Source organism: Mauremys mutica, chromosome 8, assembly GCF_020497125.1.
Source record: "Mauremys mutica isolate MM-2020 ecotype Southern chromosome 8, ASM2049712v1, whole genome shotgun sequence".
Classification (NCBI taxonomy): Eukaryota; Metazoa; Chordata; order Testudines; family Geoemydidae; genus Mauremys; species Mauremys mutica.
This window is the reverse complement of record NC_059079.1, coordinates 3,243,950-3,265,730: the sequence shown is the minus strand read 5'-3', so window position 1 is coordinate 3,265,730 and position 21,781 is coordinate 3,243,950. Positions and strand designations below refer to the sequence as shown.

The window sequence follows — 21,781 nt, the reverse complement described above, 5'->3', positions numbered from 1 at the left end:
TGAATTGTTTCACTTCCAGCTGAAGCCAATGCGTGGGCAGTGGGTTCAAGGGGGAGTTAGCTTCAATAGCAGGAAATAGTTTCCTTCTAAGATGAATTAAAAGCAAAATATTAAACTTTCCCTTGACCCAGACACTCCCTCTAACTCCCGCCCCATCGCTAGCCTTCCCTTTCAGAGCAGAAATGCTTGCGCTAGTAGCCTTCTCTAATCATTCTGGTCCCCTCCCATGCTGTGCTACCCTTGACTGATTTCAGTCTGGGTTTTGCCCTAGCCACAGATGAGAAATCATTCTTCATGTATGTAACCACCTCCTCCTTTCTGCTGATCAAGGCTGCTTCTCCCTCCTCATCTCTCAGAACAGCCTTGGACACAATGGACCATTCCATGCTACTTCATAGCTGTTCATTTCTCTCTTGGATCCCTTCTGTCATGGCTGCACTACTTTGTCTCAAGCTATGGCAGCATCCCTGTGCCGAGGCAGCACCACTGAGGTAAAATTGGCCTTGTTGGGATGGCTCAATGAGCTGTTGCTTTTCAATAATGGCTGCGTCTTATGCATCAGGATCTCACCTTTCATCCTTTAAACAGCTCCGTCTCTAGCCCTGGTGGTGGCAGAGACAACCTTCAAGATGTGAAGAGTGACACATGCAGCAATGTCTGCCTGGGGCTGCTGGCAGCCTGAAACAGTTGCTCTCTGAGAGGGGTGAATTTAGCCATTAATCTCATTGCGGGATCCACTCTGAACCCTTACGACAGTTTAAAAGCTAGTATTGTGAACTCTTTCTCTGGTGATCAGAGCGTTTCAGAAGGGAGAGGGCTGATCATCTCTGCACAATCCACTGCGAATGGCATCTCACTGTGAGACCACAAGTTATTTTCTTTTATCTGCTCCCTATACCTCCCACCTGATGGAATCCCCTGAGGTTCAGTTCTCTGCCTTCTGCTTTTCTTTACCGACCATCTCCCTTTTGCTGATTGTACTTCTACTTTTACCTTCACTGCCACACTTGAGGTGATACTTGGTTTTCCGTACAAAGATGCTACTCAGACTCCTCTGTCTGTCTTAACTGAATGTGGCTTTCTCTCAGCTCCATTTACCTGAATATCTTGAAAGAAGCCTGAATATCCTGAAACACAGCCCCATGACCACTCTCTTCTCAACATGGACCTTTCATTGTCCATGACCATGGCATCATTCCCAACCCTGGACTGTTCTCCTGCATCTTGCATGTCAGTCTGCCCCGGCCACCTCTGCAGCATTGCCTGTGTGCCCCACTGCCCCTCCGCTGCAGTCCTCAGCCACACTGTCATCTCCTGTGCCCGCCTGCTCCAGGCTGACTCCAGTGGGTACAGGATGCCCTAGCCTGCCTTCCCTCCTGCACACAGAGGAAGGGTGGGATTATCCTGTCCTCCTATAACCCTAGCTCCCCATTCATTTCGGGAGCCCGTTCAAAATTACTCTCCATGGATTTGTCCTTGGCTACTTCCTGGACCTTGTCTCTCTCTGTTACCTTCTCTGCTATGTCTGCTTCTCTAGCACCTGCCTTTTCCTCTGCAGCGTCTGCTTTCTGGAACAGACACCTCATCACCTTTGTGTTTTCCCCTCACACACCTGAAATAGTTCTTCTCCCTTGCCTGTGCTTCAGCTAGCTCCCTTCTACTAAATGCTTTAACTTAGTCATCCTAGGATGTCAGAGTACTCGGTTGTGTACTGTGTTGTGTTACAGCATGCTGAGTTACATTCTGTACGAACTCAAATACTGCGTGTCCTTCGAGTTCTGTGGGAGCCTGGCAGCTTGCTGCTGATTCCTGATTAGACCAGGGTGTGCAAAGAGGAAACGTACTAATGGACTGTACTGGTACAGTGCTGACTATCTTCTCCTATGGAGCGAAGAGGGTAACTACCACGCATCTGTTGCAAGCGTAAACCACAGGTGATAAAATGTCTTCTGTAAGTGAGCATTTTTACAGTATATACCGAAGTGCCGTGAAACATAAGCCTGCTTGGATTTGTCCATGTAATATACTGATGTATCATTACCTTGTTCACCTGTGACTTGGGATCTCCTCTTCCAGGTTCCTAAGCTGTTACCTGCTCTTGTGTGTCCAGAAGAACCATTGGTTCACATGTCCGCTCAAGTCACCGACAGAGGCCTGGTGAGTGACTGTTCTGGCGGAATGTGTGAAGGGAGGTGGAACTATCTGCTAGGCCTTAATTTCAAGAGCTGCCTCTCGTAATTAACTTCTGTCTCAAAAATGTAGCCGAGGTTCTAAAGCACTGAGCTGAGGTATGACTGAATGCAAAATAAAATGTCCCGATTGTGTATTCTCCTTCAGCTGCGTATTCTAAATACTACTGAGTCAAACAGAGTAATGGAAAACAACGCAAAGCACCCACGTGTCCTTGTCCTTCAGTTCCTGCCCTTCAATCTTTATTAATTAAAAACATGTTTTACTGTTTGTACTCTACTTTTTGATACTATACAAATTTTACCCCAAACCACTGCAGCGTCTTGTCCCCCAGCAGGCTGATGTGAGGTTTGGCAGATGATGATAGACAATCAGTTGGCTTTCCAAAGGCCAGCAAGCTTAGCAGGGTTTAGTTTTTTAGTGCTGGCTCTTAGCTAAAGTATTTTAGCTGCATCCCAGCCCTAAACCCCTATGCTTTGGGCCCACTTTGGTGAGCTCTGAACTCACACAAATAGTCCCACTGACTTAACTAAGACTACTCACATAGGTCTGTCGGAGAAAAACTCAGTTCTCGCTTTTTGTTTGGGTGCAGCAAAATCAAATACTTTATTATTTCTCCAGTAATTACAATGGAGGGAGAGAGTGCCATAGGACACAGGGTCACCCCAGTCCCGGACAGGTCTCTCAACTGGTAAACAATTACAGCAAGCCTTTATACCTTTGTTACAGACAATTTCTAGCAATAATACAGACGGTAAAAAGCAACAAATACATTTTGTTTATACATAAGCCTTTCTGCTATCTTATTTGTCTCACTCCTAAGAAAAGCAAGCCTGCATATTTGGTTAGACTGTTGCAAGGTCGTAATAACTTTGTACACAGTTCTTGTCCTCTCGCCTCGCACTATCCTTGCTTCTACAAGTCTCACGTCATTAGGGTTACAGTATGGCCTGACTCTTGCTAACTGACTGACATGCAATAAAATCCCCTTCAAATCCTTATTAATTCTTTCCCTGCTTCCACAGGTCCTTGCCTTCATGGCTAAGAGTTACACAGCTGGGGCCCTGTATACGGGAGGCTTGGGGAAACTGGCCACCTATCTGTTCGGGGAAGGGTCACCAGGCTGGATCCTGTTGAGTGGGCCACCTCAATTTATCCAAACCCTGGAATCTATAGAGGTCTTAGGTGTTCTCCAAGACATTCAGATCATCAAGGTCCTGCTTTGTATGTATTCAAGGGTAATATCTTATCCCTCTGCCACTTCTGGTATTCCCCATTCTTTTTTTGACGCAGTATTGCTCTGTGACTGCCTGTTTCAACACACAGCTTGTCTCCGGGAACATTTAGCTTGCAGCAAGCTGGGGCGTGAATTTCCCCCGCACTAGCCTGTCACTCACTGTGTATCCATGTAGACCCTGCTGCCGCACACTAACAGTTCCCTACTGTGCTTTGATCTAGTCCCATTTCAAAGCGGGATAGATCAAAGCGCACTACAGGGTCCACTTAGTGTGGGACTAAGTGTTCATGAAGACAAGTCCATAGATTACTCTTTTAAATCTGCACCCTACAGATCATACAGCAGGCTTTAGACATGTCCACCAGGCCTCACCCACACATACTCACTTCTTTGAGGTATATGCTTTACTTCCAAAACTGCATACTGGGGAAAACATCTTCCCCTTAATCACGAGTAAGATAGCTAACCTATGAAGGGTCACTTTTAAGTGGTGTTCTCATCTATGAACAAAGGCGTCATCATTCACTCCTGGTTATGCTATAGATTTATGAGAGAAGCACTGTACAGATAAGATCTTTGCTTTAGTTAACACGATAAAAAATAATTTCTTACCCTTAAATGTGCTCTAGACTGAGAAGACATTACAAGCCTTTGGGTAGTTTGAATTTTTGATGTTTGCTAGGTTTTTTTGAAGATGTTTTATGTTGATGCCAGTAACTATGGAAGTGTCTTGGGTGGGCACAAATAAACAAGGCCTATCACTGACCTATAGCTTGTATTATTCATGGTGTCTAGGTGTATGGAGCATAGTCATGTTTTGTTGATAGAGATCCTATATGAAGAACATTGATTTTTGAGATAACTTAATATACAGCCATGGTGGTTTGACTAAGTTTCCACTCTGTTCCTTTCTAGGTTGGATCTGACAGCATCATTGGTTCATCCACGCAGGTTGGAGAGAAGACATCCATTAAACACTCCATCATCGGCTCCACGTGCACCATAAAAGACAGAGTTAAAATAACTAACTGCATCATCATGAACTCTGTCACAATTGAGGAAGGGTATGTTACTTCTTTGTATCTCCCTGTCCTAAGCTGCTCCTTTCCCTCTCTTAGAAAGGCACTGGGATGCTGGCTGTCCTGTGAGAGATTCCCAGCCATGGCAATTGATCTCAGGAAGAAGCTTGTTTCTCATCTCCTGTGGGATGTAAGAATGAATCAGAAATAAGTTTTGTCTAGTATCAATAGGATGCTAATAACAAGGGAGAGAGTTAACTAGAGGGGTCCAGATGGGGAGGATTAATTCCATCCCATCCTTCTGGAGAGCCTGTCATCTGCACAACTTATTTTAAGTCATATAGATGGAATGGATTCACTGGTCTGTAGGAGGTTAGGTCGCATCCTTCCAGTACTGAAAGCTTATTTTAATGGCTTAGACTTTGCAGATATTTATACCAAAAATCTTATACTCCTATAAAGTTGCTGATTTTAAAAAGTCCACATTTACCAATAAAAATCTTCCTACGCCCTTGGTATTTTGAGAGCCTCCACTGACATTCTCTCAGGTCTTTTCATTGTCACCTTGAATCTTTACATTAGCATTACAGTTGCTAGAAAACAGGGCAAATAAATAAGCTTTCCCAAAAGGAAATCTGTCATCCGGTAGAGGTTCCTTGTGTATGAGACTCTAGCTAATGAAGGGGTATCCACACAAACAGTCACCACTGATACTTGGACACTTAAAAAGGAGACCTCCTCTGTCTTGACACCATTAAAATTCTAGCTGATCACTATGGAAGGACAGGAGCAGACTCATTAACTCGTTAGCTGGAAGGGCTTGCAAACGGTAAAAGATTAAACCAATAACATGAAAAGTTTTGAAGCTAGTTGATCTTTCATCCTGCCTCGGTGCTTCCCAAGCCTGGAAAGTGAGTCATTACTTACTTGCAACGTCCTCTTCATGAGAGGATCTGCTTTGCAGATCGGAAGAAGAATCAGCCCAGTCATCCAATGATTCCCAGACTTATCTTCCGTAGGTTCCCCCTGCCCCCCAATACACGCACGTTCTGGGGCTCCTGTTCTCTCATGCGTGTCTTTGAGAAATGACCTAGGTGCATGTAAACATTGCTTTGTATTACGTGTATTATATATTCAGGGAGGCGCTCGCTCTGCTCCTAGTCTCCAAGATAGATGATATTTATCCCACTCGTTTGTGTTGTGCTACTGAAACATGCCTTGGCTCTTCAGTGAGTGGAAAACCAACCAGTTGCTGCCTGAAAGTTCCCACCTCCTCTTACGAGCCGGCTTCCTGTGGGTGTCAGCGGAAAAGAAACTGCTCATTAGAGTCCGTACAGGCCTTTATTAATTCCCTGCTCCTTCATGCCATGAGGTTTGCTGAGGGTCCTTGTGGGAGAAGTCAAACCCTTAAAAAATGCCCAGTTGGCTCTCGCGGTCACATGCTTGAAAACAAAAACCCAAAGGATGTTGGGTCTGTGGAGAATACTACTGTTACAGAGCTAAATTACAGGTAAGTAAGTATGGTACATCACTGCCAAGCATTTAGTCTTTAATAGAAATCCATAGTAATTTCAAGCACATCATATATCAGAATTCCTTGGTGTGTAGATAATAGCTGGTCTCCAGTTCACTCGTAAATGGCTCCAGTATGGCAGTCTCACAGAATTCGCCGTCCTCTAAGTACCAGGAAATACTCTGATTTGACAATGAGCTACACTGTTGTCTTGATTAATGGATTGGTACCACAGGCATTCTGGCAGGGTTTGCGTACGAGGTAAGCCGCTCGACGGTGAAGTCACAAAGGGGGCTAAATGTATAAATAGGTAGCTAACAAAATCTGCATGTGTTCCTCTGCATTGAATATACAGCAATGTTCTGTTCTAAACCCTCAATAGGGATTGTTATCCTAATAATCATTCAGAGTGTGCCTTCCAGTGTGTTCAAATATTGATTTGAAAGCAAAATACCATTGTGAGCACACTGGTTTTGTTTTGACTAACCTCCTCCTCCTAGCCATTATTGTAACAAAGCTAGTGCAGCCGCTCTCAGCAATCAGTCATGCTCCAAAACGTAGCAACAGCCTTGATAGTTGCAAAAGTCCATCAACCCAACCGCTTTGTTGCTGTTGACTGTTGATGCACCAGAAGAGTCTCGGTGCCTTTTCTCTGTGTGGAATGTACATTATACACTATAAAGGTTTGTTTCAAAGTGCAACATGGTTCATATTGTATGTGATAAGCTTGTGTAAATATTATGCTGATACTTTATTCCTATATCACATTATGTAAATCTCTTGGGTTTGCTGGCGTGGGAAGCCTCTGGTGAACATCTAGGAAGGTTTGGAAATGTATCTGGAAGCTGAGTTTTGGTAAGAGAAACCTTACTCAGAACTTAATGAAAAGGAAAAATGACTGCTGTTGTTTTGACCTTCATTTCTTTCAAATCCTTAATCACAGCTGGTGGGTTTTTTTTGTGATTTGTCCATGGCTGTAGCATCTGGATGCAGCACATAAATTAACTTTGCTGATGGTGTTTTAAACTACCTCCAATAGACAGTTCCCCTCCACAAACAGCTTCCCTATCTCCCGTGCTTCAAACATCTATAAGTAACCCAACAATCATCCCAGAAAGGACTTGATAAAATGATGTCTTGCACTGTGGTCAGAAAATCAGTAAACTCTGGCTCTTCTGTACCAGCAGAGGGAATGATTTTCTCACATGGGGACTATCCAGTGACAATGTTCTGCCTCCAGTCCCCCAAAGCTGTGCTAATGACTTCCAGTAGAAGTGCCACAGCATATCTAAGCCATGTTGGTATTGCACAGGAAGAGAGGCAGTCCTAAGGCAAGCCAGATCCATCACCAGGTAGGTTTTTAGATATTAGACATGACACCTTTGAACTGCACCTTGAAGCAGATGGAAAGCAGTGCTGTTTATAGAACACAGGCACATAGTTGCAAAGTTTGTATCAAGGAAAGGAGAGAAAGCTTACTTGGCTAACCAAAAGATGTAAAAGTCAAGTGAGCCACTGCTGCTCTTTGGGAACCCAAGAGCTGATGGGTGCCCCAAAGTAGCCCAACATTCTGAGCCTATCAGGAAGGTGTGTTGATACTCTAGGGACAGGTGTCACTGCCCTTGGTAACACCTTTTCTTGCTTCCCCTTGACAACCGGTCTTCACCACTCGCGTTTCTGGATTGAACCTCAGCTAGTTCATTTTTTTCCCTGGTTCTCATCTTTGCCAGGTATAGGGAAAGCAGAGAAGCTGCCCCCATCTGAATCTGATTGAAAGGTCATGTAGAATGTTCCCTAGATATTACAGTGATGGTAGCCTTAGAAATACAAAAGAAAAATAGATGAGTGTTGTCAACATTTTGGTGGCTCTGCAGCCCCAAATACTTCAGTCTAACGGTTTCATCTGCCTGCTGAACTGGGCTGAGAGAGTGGCCCTGTATGAGAGGTCTTTTAAGGCTGCTGAGCAGCTTCTCCATACTACCCACTGAGGCCTATCAGAAAGAAGGGAGAAGAGTTACCGAAAACCAAGCCCATGCACCCTACCTGGTCTCTTGGGCACATCAGCAACAGCTCATGATCAGCCAAATGAAGAGCTACCGGAAGAGCTCACCAAGTCAACATGCAGACCCAAACTTGTGGGCTGGCTCAAGTGGTGACAGTAATTCAGTCCCCATGTTATGGCCAGTCCTGACATTGGAGTGTTAGGGATCTAGAGAAGTCGGAGTGATTTAGATCAACCCGGAGCCGCCTCACTGTGACCTTTCTAATAACTTTTCCCGAGAAGGAATGTTTATGGCAGCGCACTCATGGCAAGAGCACAATCACCAAAGGGTGGTTTCTTGAGCAAGGGCCTAGTCAGCATTTGGTTAAGGGATATTGCTCTCCTGGAAGGAACCATTCATGATCCCTGTCAGTGAAAGAGGTGCAAACCTTCCAGCATCCATGGGCACCTGGCTCCATCTTGCCGGTTAGCGCCGTAATAGCCCACCTAGGGGTGAAGCCAAAGGCACTCCGAAGAACCCGCATGAAACACTGCAGTGTGTGGTTACAGTGTTTGAGGCCAACCTCAGAGGCTTTGATTCACTAAATAACGTGCAAGGGAGGCCAGGAGGTTTTTCTCTGAAACTCCTGGACACCACCACCTTGCACTTCCAGGAGATAGTGCAAACGGTGGTCATTACAGTGCGAATCCAAGATGCTGTAGGAACTGCTGCATTTCCTGATATTTAAGGATTCACAAAATTACATTTCCCAACCAAAAAGAGTTTTTTGGAAGCCTCCTCATGAAATTTAACACCAGCTCTTGGAGATGGGTAAATAGCTTCCATGGGAGCAGATGGGACCATCACAAGGTGCAGCCTCATAAAACTGGATTGGCATTCTGAGGTTGTGGTTAGCTAATCATGCAAAAACCTGAGGTAATCACCTGGATGATACTTCCAGACTGAGACAACTTCTTCCAAAAGAAATAAACTGAGGAATTTTGGGCCGTGTTGTACAGTGGCATCTTCATACTGTGTTCAGATTTCGATCCATTTCTCCATTGATGATTGACATGTTTTGGTCCGGCAGACCAAAAGCAGTTTTATTGTGAAATCTTCAGAAGAAAGCAGGCGTAGTACAACGTTATTCTGTAACCTGGCTCTTGGTAAATGATTTGGGTGGACTTGAATCCCTGTCATAAGAGATTACAAAAGGATTAAAGAAGTTAATAATGTAGGGGAAATAATCAGCAGTTCCTCCTTAATGTGTTTCCCACTGCACAGCGAATTCTTCCATCGGTTAGACAATAAAATAACAGCTATTACATATGTGCTGAATGGTCGACATGCTTGACCAAGTTCGGAGAGACGGGCAGCTGAAAGCTGCTAGAGGAGGTAATTCATGGAACAGTGCAAGCGCTGAGAGATGCTGAGTGCCCAGGTGACATGCTGCAGTGTGGAAAATGTTCTTGTTCCCCTCTGGACAGCTCCCTGGAGCTCAGTGACAAATGGCTGCACTGAGTTACATAGAGGAAAACTACTAATCGAGCTGAAATCATAGGTCACCTGAAAACTCCTGCCTCTCTGTCTACACTGCACTGTAGCTGTGGGCATCTTCAATCTGCCTAGCAGCTGAGGCTGCCCTTTCTACTTATTGTTTTGGTCGGGGTGGAGGAGGTGCCAGTACCAAGGCGTTCTGAGATTTGTGTGTCTGAAAGTCTTTGATATAAAAGTCCTCTGACTACAGGTCATTTATAGTGCAAGCACCCACGGCAGTGCCAGCCTGATGACAATTGAAACTAGTTACCCGGGGAGACACTGCTGATTACAGAGAGAGCTGGTATCACTAAGTTCCATCCTGATCCCTCTGCCGAGCAGAAAGTACTGCTTGTAAATAACCAGCACGATGCTGAACTGAGCTCTCTAAACTCGTTTCATGTAGTGCCTCGGCAGTAGACTGGAGTGGTCGCTTACATAGATCATCGCTCCCAGCGAAGCTTGACTTCTCTGAAAATCAGGCCACTTATTTAGGTGTTTTAATATGGATTTAGGAGCCTAACTTTAGCACCTCCCCCCCATTTTTTGAAATCTTGGCTCAAAGTTTTGAAATTGATTTGGTCCTTCAGTTTTCTACACAATGGGATTTATTTGGATTGTAAACTCTTTTGGACAGGGACTGTTTCTCTGTTCTGTGGGGGGGGTCCAGGTCCGTGACTGGGCTCCTATGAGCCATGGTAATAATAATCATGGAAAGGGCAGTTGAAGATTTGGAGGTGTGTGTGTGTAAAATGCACTCTTAGTGTTACAATTACTGGAAGGACCCTGTGCATCATCTCTGCTCTTTGGACATGGAATCCAAGAGTTTCACTGGGAAAAAAAATCGAGAGATGGAAACATAATGGAAGATTCTCGTCCTTGGGTAGCTCAAAGCTTAGCTGAGGGTGCAAGACGTCAGGAGCTCAGACAAAGTAGCACAAGGTTCATGACCAGCTTTATAAGTAAACACTATTTTAGAATTGGCTTGTTGAATTTTGGAAGTCAGTACCATAGTAACCATATGGTAGATTTATGAACCGAAGATACATATTTTGCTGCATCCTTGACTAATGCCTTTAGCGAAGCAGCAGGCAGGCATAACCAACTCTCGGTAAGTAAGAGTTTCCACATCAGCCATAGATACTGTTTGGCACTTTCCTTAGAAAGCAGGAAGCCATCATGGAGGTGATGGCAAGATGCTTATGATCCAAAATTGCCTCAGGATTCCCAGTTAAATCAACACCTATGAGGCCTGGACCTTCTGAGTCCGAGCCCAGGCAGCTCTGCCTGCTACACCAGTGCTTGAATCAGAGTGGATGGAAGCAAAGCCATTATTCAGAGTTGCTGGGGTTTTTTAAGGCCAGAAGGGATCATTGCGATCATGGAGTCTGGCCTTCTGCATAACACAGGGTAGAGAATTTCATCCAGTTATTGTTGCATCCAGCCCATAGTTTCTGCTTGGGCTGGAGCATATCGTTCAGAAAGAGACGTCCAATTGTGATCTAAAGATTTCAGGTGATTCAGAATCCACCCCACCCCCATTGGCAGGTCATTCCAGGGTTTAACTTACATGTCTGTTAAAAATGGGCACCAGAAGGATCCAGTCTTGTCAAGTTACAGCTCCTGTCCTGAGGCGCTTACCCTCTGAAGTCAGCATGCTCCAGCATGGATGCAGTTTAAACCTGGACAGTCCTCAGGGGCGGGGCTGTATCTCCCTTCATGCCTTGTGTGCTCAGCCCTGTCGTGGCCACTCCACAATAATGCTTTGCTTGTAACTCTAAGTTCTTTGCCTTCAACTGTAAAAAGTCACATTTTTCCCAGTCTCAGTTGCATGGATTTATTTGAAACTGATGTGTCATAAGATTCCCCAACAAAAAGTGCTGTTAATTCCTCAAGCAGAATGCCAAAAAGCCAGAAGGGACCAGGGAGGAAAAGCTTCCTTTCCGACTCGCCAGCCAATCTGATACAATTGGTCATCTCGGTTCAGGAGAGGTGCAGGACTGGAATTGCAGAAGGTGGCTCAGGTCAAGTTTAAAGTGCTTGACTGCTTTATAGCCTGGCTTGTTTGAGTGCAGCTAACCGGAGTTTACTAGGTGTTGAAAGAAATAGTGTAACAAAGTTAAGATTTTAAACAGATTGTCATTTCTGGCAACAAAACGACAGTGAAAAAACCTCTAGGATGTTCAAATGAGAGAACGTTATAGGCATGTAGCGTAAGTGACTACGTTGTTACATGTGCCAGTTAAGCCTTGGCTCTAGGGAGTCATTGTGACTCACCAAAGTGCCGTAGGGGGTGAAATTATACTAATTTTTCAATGGCAAACCCAAGGCGTAAATGTATTTCAGTTCTTGTGTGTCGGAGTGTGACTCGTGCGTGGGCAAAGAGAGATGCGGGATTTCAGTGAGGTTCTTACTCTCACCGTAGTGTGTAAGGCATAACTAGGTGCGTGGCTTATGATATGAGCATTTCCATGCTAGTGGAAGTCCTCACCAGTGGCAGTGATGTTGAGCTCATTGCTAAAGGGAGCATGTTTGGCAGGGTTCTGACTTTGGATGGTCTCTACCTATTAGCCAGCTTTATTTTTTATATTGTATGTATCATCAATAGATTTAAAGGGCCACTGTCAAATTTGACAAGTAACAAATATGACAATCTTGCAAGCTCTATGCGGTCAGCCTTTCCTTGCCAATAGGCCTTGTCGATGAGAAGGTGTATCCTCTTTCTTTAGTGTATCATGAGATCCAAGTGCAAGCAGAGTTGGCAATTTCCTGGGGAAAAACTAGGTGAGGACAGTAAATACAGGCTTAACCCCGGGAAAAATAATTGTATCAGTGTCCAGCAAGCATAGACTGAATCTTTTCAAACTTTGGGTACATCCATTCAGAACTGAGGAATAGGTCTGTCCACTACGTCAAAGTTGGTCTTCTGTGCCAGAATGCTGCATGACCAAATGGACCTAGACTGGTCATCTGCAACGCTGCATGCTTCTGCTTGCTTAATCCTGCAAGCCTACAGCACTGCATTATTGGTGTTTTCATACAGTTGAATGTTTCTGACTTTTGTTTATATAATACTCAGAACAGAAATATGAGTCATGCCCTGGAACTTCCTTGAGAGAAAACCCAACCAAAATGAATACAGACATTCTAATGTTCAGTATTACAATTACATAGATTCTTATTATGCCCACTACAGTTTTATTGGTACAACCCTAAATTCATCGATGAATCTACTACCTTATGTAGCCACAATTTGAATATTTAACTGAAACTATATGTAATGTGGTGTGCATTAATAGAATGGTATTTGAAATAGAAAATGCCTTAAACTGGGATTAACTGGTTTTTCCCAGGGAGGTAAAATCCACCTCTATTAAATACCATGCTATCCCTGAGTGCCAGGAGTATGGTTTATAGATTAGATTGTAAACACTTCTGAGCAAGGACCTTGTCATCTTATGTATTTGCAAAGCTATTACATGTTGGCACTATATAAACAAATATGAATATCATCTAAACCCAACGTGGGTCGGACTCTCTGGGTCTCTCTCTTCCAGTGCTGCAGTGCTGAGGGGGAAGAGAGAAAAACCTACATGCTTTAGGTCAAATTCACCACTAGTGTAAGCAGATGCCACTCCATTATGCCAGGAAGGAATTTGTCCCTTTGGTTCTCAGACTGTTGCAGTATGTGGTAAAGAGGGCTTGATGATGATTTCCAGATATGGGGCATATTTGTATCCTTTTTAGTGTCTCTTTCAGGGAAGGTCTGTCAAATCAGTGGACAGAATTTCAGCTGTTATTTGACCACACACCAACAATGTCTGGACATCACTAAGAATGTTGGGTTCAGATATCTAATTATTGTAAAGAGACATTCTCACCTGTGCAGCCATCTCACCATGCCCATCTGTGTAAAGCAGTGGTTTTCAACCTTTTTTTTTCATTTACAGACCCCTAAAAATTTTCAAATGGAGGCGTGGACCCCTTTGGAAATGTTAGACATAGTCTGTGGGCCCCAGGGGTCCGCAGACCACAGGTTGAAAACCACTGGTGTAAAACAGTCACTTCCCGTTCTCTCTCTCTCTCAAAGTAAATGCCACATTATTGCTGTATCTGACTTTGCAACCCAGAAGAGCACTAGTAAGGATAGGGAAGAGTTTTAAAGAATACTGGCGCATTAAAGGAAACTTAGTTATATTTCTTTGTCTTCTTCTTTTATTTCTATTTATTTTTCAGTAACAGCGATTAGGATGGGGGCCCCGTTGTGCTAATGAACTATGCAAATGCATTCAAAGACACGGTGCCTGCCCCATTTAGCAACCAACCTAAGTAGACACTGTACATATTAAGGGGAGAGGAATACAATCAAGTATATACAAAATATGTGTATGCATGTATGTATTTGCAGGTTTTCATAACTATATGAATGAAGCTCCAACAATTCCCGTCTCTGCCATTGTGAATAGGCTGAATCCTTGGGGACTTTGCAGTGCAAGTGGGTTTGGAGCGATCCAGAGGATTTGTCCCCCCCTTTAGGGAGGCTGTTTCACGTGTAAGGAGCTACAAGTAAGACAGAACAGAAACGTGTCTGAGAGGAGCTGGCCAGTGTAGTAAAGGTGAGCAAACAAACAGGGGTGGAGTTGTGAAGGACCTTGAGGACAAGAAGCTGATGTGGTGAACCTGCGGGTTCAGCGATCGAGGGAGGTCTTAGCAGCTGTCTTTGATATAAACCTGAGCTTGGACCAGGGGCGGCTCTAGCTTTTTTGCCGCCTCAAGCACGGCAGTCAGGCAGCCTTCGGCGGCTTGCCTGCGGGAGGTCCCTGGTCCCGCGGATTCGGCGGCACACCTGCAGGAGGTCCGCTGGTCCCGCGGATTCGCCGTACCTGCCACCAAATCTGCGGGACCGGCAGACCTCCCGCAGGCAAGCCGCCGAAGACTGCCTGACTGCCGCCCTCGCAGGGACCAGCAGGGCACCCCCCATGGCTTGCCGCCCCAGGCACGTGCGTGGAGTGCTGGTGCTTGGAGCCGCCGCTGGGTGGGACGGAGAGGAGGCGCTTACAGTGATCAGGATGGGAAACCATAGGAGTTCTGGGTGCGTAGGAGAAAGAAACCGGTAACTTTTAAAACCTGTACAGAGGAGTAAGCAGCAAGATTTGGACATGACCTGGTTGCACAGGGCAAAAGATGAGCAAGAATTATCACCATTGATTCTATATTGACCAAAACTGGGATCTTCCCTGGTCAGACGTAGTGAGATAATAAGCTGCGTGTTGGATTTTGTTAAACAAGTTCCAGCTACCTGTCTTGAAGCAGAGAGCACAAATGCTTGCTGTAGTTGTTACTCAGTAAACGGGCTTAAGAGGGACCACATGTGTCTAGTTAAATGCTGTTCTAGTTTACCACATGTCTCCAATTTAATGCTACTTTCTATGAGAACATGTACAAAGGGAGAAAACAACAAGCAAAGCAAGCTGGATTGACTACTAACTGCAGATTGATTGTGAAGTTTATTGGTTGTTTCCTTGATAGTGCTAAATCAGCACCTGCTGTATGAAACTGGGAGTGATTTGAAGAAAGTTCTAATTAAAACCAGGATGGAATGGAGAATTTTACAGGGGTTCAGCACAGAAGGGGTCTTATTTTTCCCTTTGGATAATACCAGTACAAAGGAGAGATCCCACTGCCAAGGCACCATTTGTGTGGCATTGTAAAATGTGTTTTACAACACGTCCCGTCATGAGAAGGAATGAGGACATGCAGTTGCTTCGAACCCAATAGCTTGCAAAGCTGGAAATAAAATTATGCTCATGCCGTGACCTTCAAACATTTTATATCGTGCACCACTTTTTAAGATGGCAGTTGTCTCCTCCAGCGCCACTTCCACACGTTCCCTGTGGCAGCGGTAGAAATCGTCAAATTAGGACAGTTACGGAGAAACATTTCAGCATGTGCTTAATAGGGATGGACTTTATGTACATGCTTAAAGTTAAATAGGTTTGTAAGTGCTCTGCTAAGTTGGGGCCTGAGTTTCTTAAATGTGAGCTGCATGGCTGCTGGGTTATGCAGCCTGTTCTGGGCTCTCTATTTCTTCTCCCTGAACATAGGGCATTACATTTAGCAAATCTCCACTGCAAGGTCTAATCTCTCCGGGTAACACTGCAATTGGGTTCTGTCCTCTCTCGGTCTCTGTTTGTTGTGCCTCCAATGTTGGGTGTTGTCTGCACATTTGATCAGTTATTGTTTTTGTGAATTATTTGTTAACCAGCAGCCACATGCTTCGTGCCCTACAAGGCAATGAACAAAGTACAATCCTTGCCCCAAAGAGCATATTGTCTAAATGATGAAATGGAAAAGGTGGGTCATTCCGGGAACCTCTAGAAAGGAATAACTTTGAGCTACTCAGAGGGATGATTTTCAGCCACCTTCAACTCTATTGAAGTCCACTTTATATATATTTAGGGCATTCCGCCTCATAAAATACCTACATCTTGTGGATGTTTGAGCTGTTTTTATCAATAATCTCCCCAAAGAGATTACTTTTGGCTAACATTGTTTTACATCAAGCTGTATTACATATATTACCGCTTTTTTAACATGGATACAGATGTTTCCCTGATAGCACAAGGAACTCTTGCCAGTTTTCAGAACATTTGGTTCAAATAAAAATGACAGCAGAGGTTAAGCTTAAAGCATTGTTCCACTCTGAAGAGTGACTATGTGCAATGACCACTTCCAGCTCTGCTGATCTGCTCCTTGTGTCCTGTCAGAGTTGTCTGGCTTCAGAGACACTAATAAGCTTCTGCTCCTGCTAGCTGTGTAGATCCAAGAGGGGAGACTTCCAAAGGCACACGTGGCAGTTAAGCACCTGACTTCCAATGGGAATTCTGCACCTAAGTACCTTTTGAAAATCTCCCCCACCTAGGTATGGGAGTGCGAGGTGAACTTCCGTAGCATCAACACAATTGTTAACCAAGTTCCCGTGGGAACGATGGGGTTGCACAGCTGTAATGGAGGGTGTCATTTGAAGACCGTGACAAGTGAACAAATGTAGCCTAAGGCGGAACTGGGCTGCAGACCCCTTTTTACTGCTAATGTGAGAGAAGGAAAGAACCTGGCTTGGCTGTCAGGTTTCAGCTCCACCGGCAGGACAGGCATTTAGAAAAAAACTTCTCAAATGGGCTCACTTTGAATGGAAATTAATGTGACGTCCTAAGTGGGGCACCCCACAATACCACAAAGAACTGCACTTGAACAATCCCAAGGAGAGTGCCATCCTGTCGTGGGTCAGCTAGCAAACCTGTGGATTAAATCAGAGTTGGAAATTAAAGAATTGTTCTGTTTCGAGCCTTTGAAATGAGGAACAAATGGCTTCTGCATCAGATGAGTATGCATGTGATCACGGGCGATACAGCCCTCCTAAAATAGGACCTGTAAACGATTGAATCCTGAGAGACAAGTTGTCATGCACTGTGGTTCCTACAGTGAAAAAGGCTGCAACAGATCTGCCCTGTATTACAACTGGACTTTTAGCTAAATGAAGGGCCACAGATGAACTTACTCCAAGATCAACAAGAGGTAACTAAACTGAAGTGTCAGAGGTGAGGAACCACTTCCCAGTCCACCTTGCCCAGAAACCTGTATTTCACCTTCTAACACCAGTGATGATAGCTCAGAGGCAGTTCTTCTGGGTCAGTTATGTGAAAGATCCCATGAATTGTAACTGGAAAATATGAATGCAGGCAAGTACGCACAGTGTGTAGTTCAATATTTAGGGTGTGGGCAGGAGAAGTGTAATGCAATCATACCATTGTAATGAGCACAGTATATATACCTGGCTAGAAGAGACACGAAACAAGTTCCTCAGCAAATACACCCTCAGAGATCATACAAATTGCTTAGGAACTTAGGGGTTTGGTAGGAGTTTTGTGTTACTCCCCTAGGGGGAGAGCTGGAGATCAAAGCCCATATTCTTTTAGCAAACTGGATTCTTTGAAAATTCTCTTAAATTTAAGCACATTCAGTTGTCATCTACTGTAGCCTTTGGGATTTACTTGGGTGTATAAACAGAGGAGTTGCATTATCCCAACTCATTATTAACACGTGAAAAGGTATTTTTATGGAAGTGAAATTTCAGGATTCTCTAGGTTCCTGACAATGGGCTTGGGAGCTCTCCATTTTTTCCATGATCTTAGTGTCCGACCCCTTTGATTGTGTGTCATAGCCCCCGTGCCACTGGCTAAGAGAGACTAAGCAGGACTCCTTTGGAAGGTATTGGCAGCTGCTAGAGCACCAAGCGTTTCTTTGTTTCCTTGCTTTTCAGCTGCCAGCATGAAGGCCTCTTGTGGTGGCTGCCATCTTCCTGGCCGAGCAGGACTGGCTGTACCTCCTTTGAGATGCATCCGTGCTGCCCTCTCTTCAGCCGGCTGCGTAGCTCTCGAACAGCACTCCGGGCTCCATCCCTCTTAGAGCTTGTACATCCCCATTCCATAGCCCGCTCGACCTCTCCTCCACGTCTCAAGCCTTTCAGTGAGAAATCCTCCATCCGATAGGCAACCTAGGTGTGTTACACTTCACCTTTGTTGCACAACTGGATCATGCTAGCGGCCCTGGATATTTTCCATCTCCATTTCAGCCGATTTGCTGTAAGGCAAACCTGTGACATCCATACCTTCCTAAGCTTGTACGTCTAGGGCCAGCGCTCCACCTGAGGTCTTGACCTCCGTTATTTAAGCCCCTTTCTTCCAGGAACGTTCATCACTTTAATCATGGAGTCCTAAATAATCAGTGGGTAGCCTGTAATGATGGGTTGCGTGTTGGATGCCTGCAGACTGCTCCTTGTGTGCTGAGATTGCATATTTTGCAAAGGTTAAGAAGAATACAGTCCCACAATCCCTGGGAGAGCTGACTACCTTAGGTGGTAGATGCTTTGCTTTTCTTAAGTAGCATGTTGCAACTACAATTGACAGATTTGATTTAAGAGTTTGATTTATAGACTGATAGCCAGCCTGAAAGTCAACAGTTCCAGGGCTGCGTAAATCAGCCTGTCTCTGGGACTAATATTTCCTTATTTATAATTTTGACAGGAGATGGAATTCTTTCCCAATTCTTTACATTTCTTTCAAATGCAATCGACCACCCTGTCCTCTGGTTTAAAGCTCTGAGATCTTGCCACAAATTGGGGGGCGGGGAAGGGAGCAGAGTCTGCCTAGTGCAATAAAAGCTCCGTGTTGTGTGTTTGGACACTGGCTCGGCCCACACAAGAGATGGACGGCGGTTTTGGCTTTCTTCTCCCTTCCTCCCCCTCCGCTACAATCTCTGACCTTTTAGAAAAATAAATAGAAGATAAAGAAGGGCCTGGAATGTTGCCGAATGTGTGTACATTTTGCTCTCTGTTGTTTTCTGCTGGGATTAGTTGTTTACAATGTGGGGAGGAGGGGAGAGGAGGTGGGGGGTAGTGTGTGGCCGTACTGAAATTAGTGGCATTTCAGAGTGATCTTGTTAGGTGGTCTGCAGCTTAAAGACCTAAATCCTTGTAACCCTCCCACCCCCCGCCTCCTTGGCCATTACTACTCTTCCTCTTGTTCCTCCCACTTTTTAAAAACCAAGTCAGTCTCTCTGTCTTTGAGAGAGACACACACTCGCTCTCTCAAATGAATATGCTTTCGCTAGCCGCCGTCTACATCAGTTACCGCTGCAGGACTGGACTTGTAAAACACTCGCTTGAGAATGCAGCTGCATGCTGCATAGGTCTATTTATTTTCAGCAAAACACCCAGCTGCCAGACTTTCCGCTGTGCGATCGCACTTAAAACAAATTCTAATTGAAATTTCAGCTGTAAATCAAACGACTCAAATTAGTTGTTCTTGTGGGTTTGAATGTCGTCCTCGAGTTTTAAGGTCAGAAGATATCCATTTTCCCAGTGCTGAAAAGTTGAAAAATATGCTACGTTTTAGGAAGAAAAATGTGGTTCCCATTAGGATGCAGTAAATCAGTGTTCATCAAACTGACTGCTATCAGAGCTCCTACCAGGATAAAATAGTATTGAGTATTTGAAACAGCCACAAAGTGCAGTGGCCAAAGAGTTAGAGAACACAATAGACTTGTCCTGAGATGTGACATTTACTCTGCAAGAGAATAAAAGTTCCTTCCTCGCTCTTTACATTACAAAATAAATAAAAATAAAATAAACACACAGAATAGTTCTCTTGGCAGCCTGCAGAGCATACTTTTTAAAAAGGCATTTACAAGTGGTTTCAAAATGGCTGCATTACATCTGTCAGCGATTGCAAGGAACACCCACAAAATGTGTTTATATCTGTTGAAGTTTTGCTCCACCCGAACAATAAAAACTGGATCCGCTGCTACTCTGCGTGATGGGGGGACAATGTTGCGAATGATTTTCGAATTCTGTGTGCTCGAGTGCTTTTATGAGCATTGGAAGAGGTCACTTTTTTCTTTTTTCCCCCGGCAGTGAAGAAGGGCAGGTTTCCCCTGGTTTGCTAGCACTTGACCTGGTTCCCTGGCATCAGCACAGCCTACCCCAGCACACACCCAGTTTGCAGGAAAACTTGCTCATCATTGATGGCAGTGCAAAGATGGCAGTGTGAGCTGTTTCTTGGTTATAACCCCAGCTTCTCCTTATCAAGCCACCTCCAAGATTTTCTCCACACTCAGATCTAGCATTCTCCTATCTGAGCCTTATCGGTCACTCCTGAAATCCCTTCTCTGCAGATATGTGCACTGGTGGGTAGTGGTAACTGTTGGTGGAAGCCTGAGACGCGTTGAGCACTTGCAGTACCTTTTGTAGTCAGTAAGAGTTAGGGGTGCTGGGACCGCCCAGGATCGGGCCCCACGTGAGGCTGGGGAGACATACTCTAGAATTGGCCCGTGCAGTGCTCACACACCGATAAAGCTTTTTGAGCACGGGGCACGTGTTGGGTAGGTTTTCCTAGTTAGGGGGCAGCTCCGTCCTTGCTAGGAAAACTCTCAGCAGCACCGGGCAGTCTGTGCTGAACTGATTCATCCTTAACCTGACCTCTACTGATAAACATTATTTCTAAGCTAATGCTCTCTTCCGGAACATGACGACCTCCAAGCTGCTGGGCTGTACTGGAGCTGCAGGGAAGGCAGCAGCTGGGACAGCGCTACGGGAACAGAAAGCAAAGACAGGCTGGTGCCTTTTCCCTACTTGATTATCTTATGAACATGTTTTTTATAGAAGCCTGGCATGGCAACCTGAGCTGGACAGCTCCAGAGTGAATCCCTATCGCCTTTCCTCGTGGGGGAGGAGGGACTGGGCTCACGCATGGTTGTAGTCAGAGCATGTGTTTTTGGTGTCCCCTTCTTACACCCCTGACCTCCCTGGTGTGCTCCTGGGTCTGAACTGATAACTTCTACTGGCTGAAGTGAGGGGTTGCTCCTCTCAGCCCTGCAGACTTGCTGCAGCTCTCAGAGGGAGCTGGATTCTGCCTGGCTTGTACATCCGCAGGAGAATTGCTGCCTAAGTTTGGGTGGCAGAATCTGTGTCTGACGATGGTGTGCTAGCAGGGAGGAGCTCAGCGTGAGTTTGTAGGGCTGGCAGGTGGTGGTGGGGAAGCCTGTGTTAACTTGGCTCACCGCAACCACATCCACATGGCTCCAGTTCTACGGTTCCGTCCTGTTGTTCAAAGCCCTCGTGGGATTGGCTCTATCTAGCTACACGGTAGATTGCCTGTCCATCGACCTCCAATGGCTGCAGCATTCTGCCGGAACAATGAAACTGTTAACCGGGAGGGGATGGGGGGGATGCTCATGAGCAAAGATTCAAATGGCTGGGGGCTTCACCACATGTAAAACTGTGGAACTCCATGCTGCTGGAAATCACTGAAAGCAAGAACTTAAGATTCAAAAAGGGACATTTATATGGATAAGAAGAATATCCAAAGTTGTCAGAATTAATACTAAAAATAGTTTTGTGGAAGGGATATTGAACCTCATGCTTTAGGAGAAGACCTAATTTGGGAGGCAGATTACCCCACATCTGCCTGCTGTGGGGTTCTTACACTTTCTTTGAAGTATCTGGTGCTGGTTTCTGTTGGAGACAGAATACTGGCCTAGATGGACCCTTGCAAGTCCTATGCTCCCCTATTACCAATCAGCTAAATGCAAAAATTCTCTCTGTGTAACTGTCTTCCAGTAATTTCTGCATGCCCCCATTCGCTGTGCACCCATTCTGCCAGCTGGCAGGAAGGTTCTATCAGAGCAACTAGCGCAATAGGCAGGGAACGTGTGGAATTTGGGGAAAGTCCAGGCGAGATGAGGCTGC

The 21,781-nt window shown here is 45.1% G+C and overlaps 1 protein-coding gene across 4 annotated transcripts in view; it reads left to right on the top strand.

The window, feature by feature from the left end:
- Nucleotides 1-21,781, top strand: part of EIF2B3 (eukaryotic translation initiation factor 2B subunit gamma) — a 134,249-nt gene that overhangs the window by 100,192 nt on the left and 12,276 nt on the right. For all 4 annotated transcript variants that reach the window (XM_045027176.1, XM_045027175.1, XM_045027177.1 and 1 more), the window contains 2 exons: nt 2,077-2,157; nt 4,343-4,491. In XM_045027176.1, coding sequence (XP_044883111.1) covers nt 2,077-2,157; nt 4,343-4,491 — 230 coding nt within the window. The remainder of the gene's footprint in view (nt 1-2,076; nt 2,158-4,342; nt 4,492-21,781) is intronic.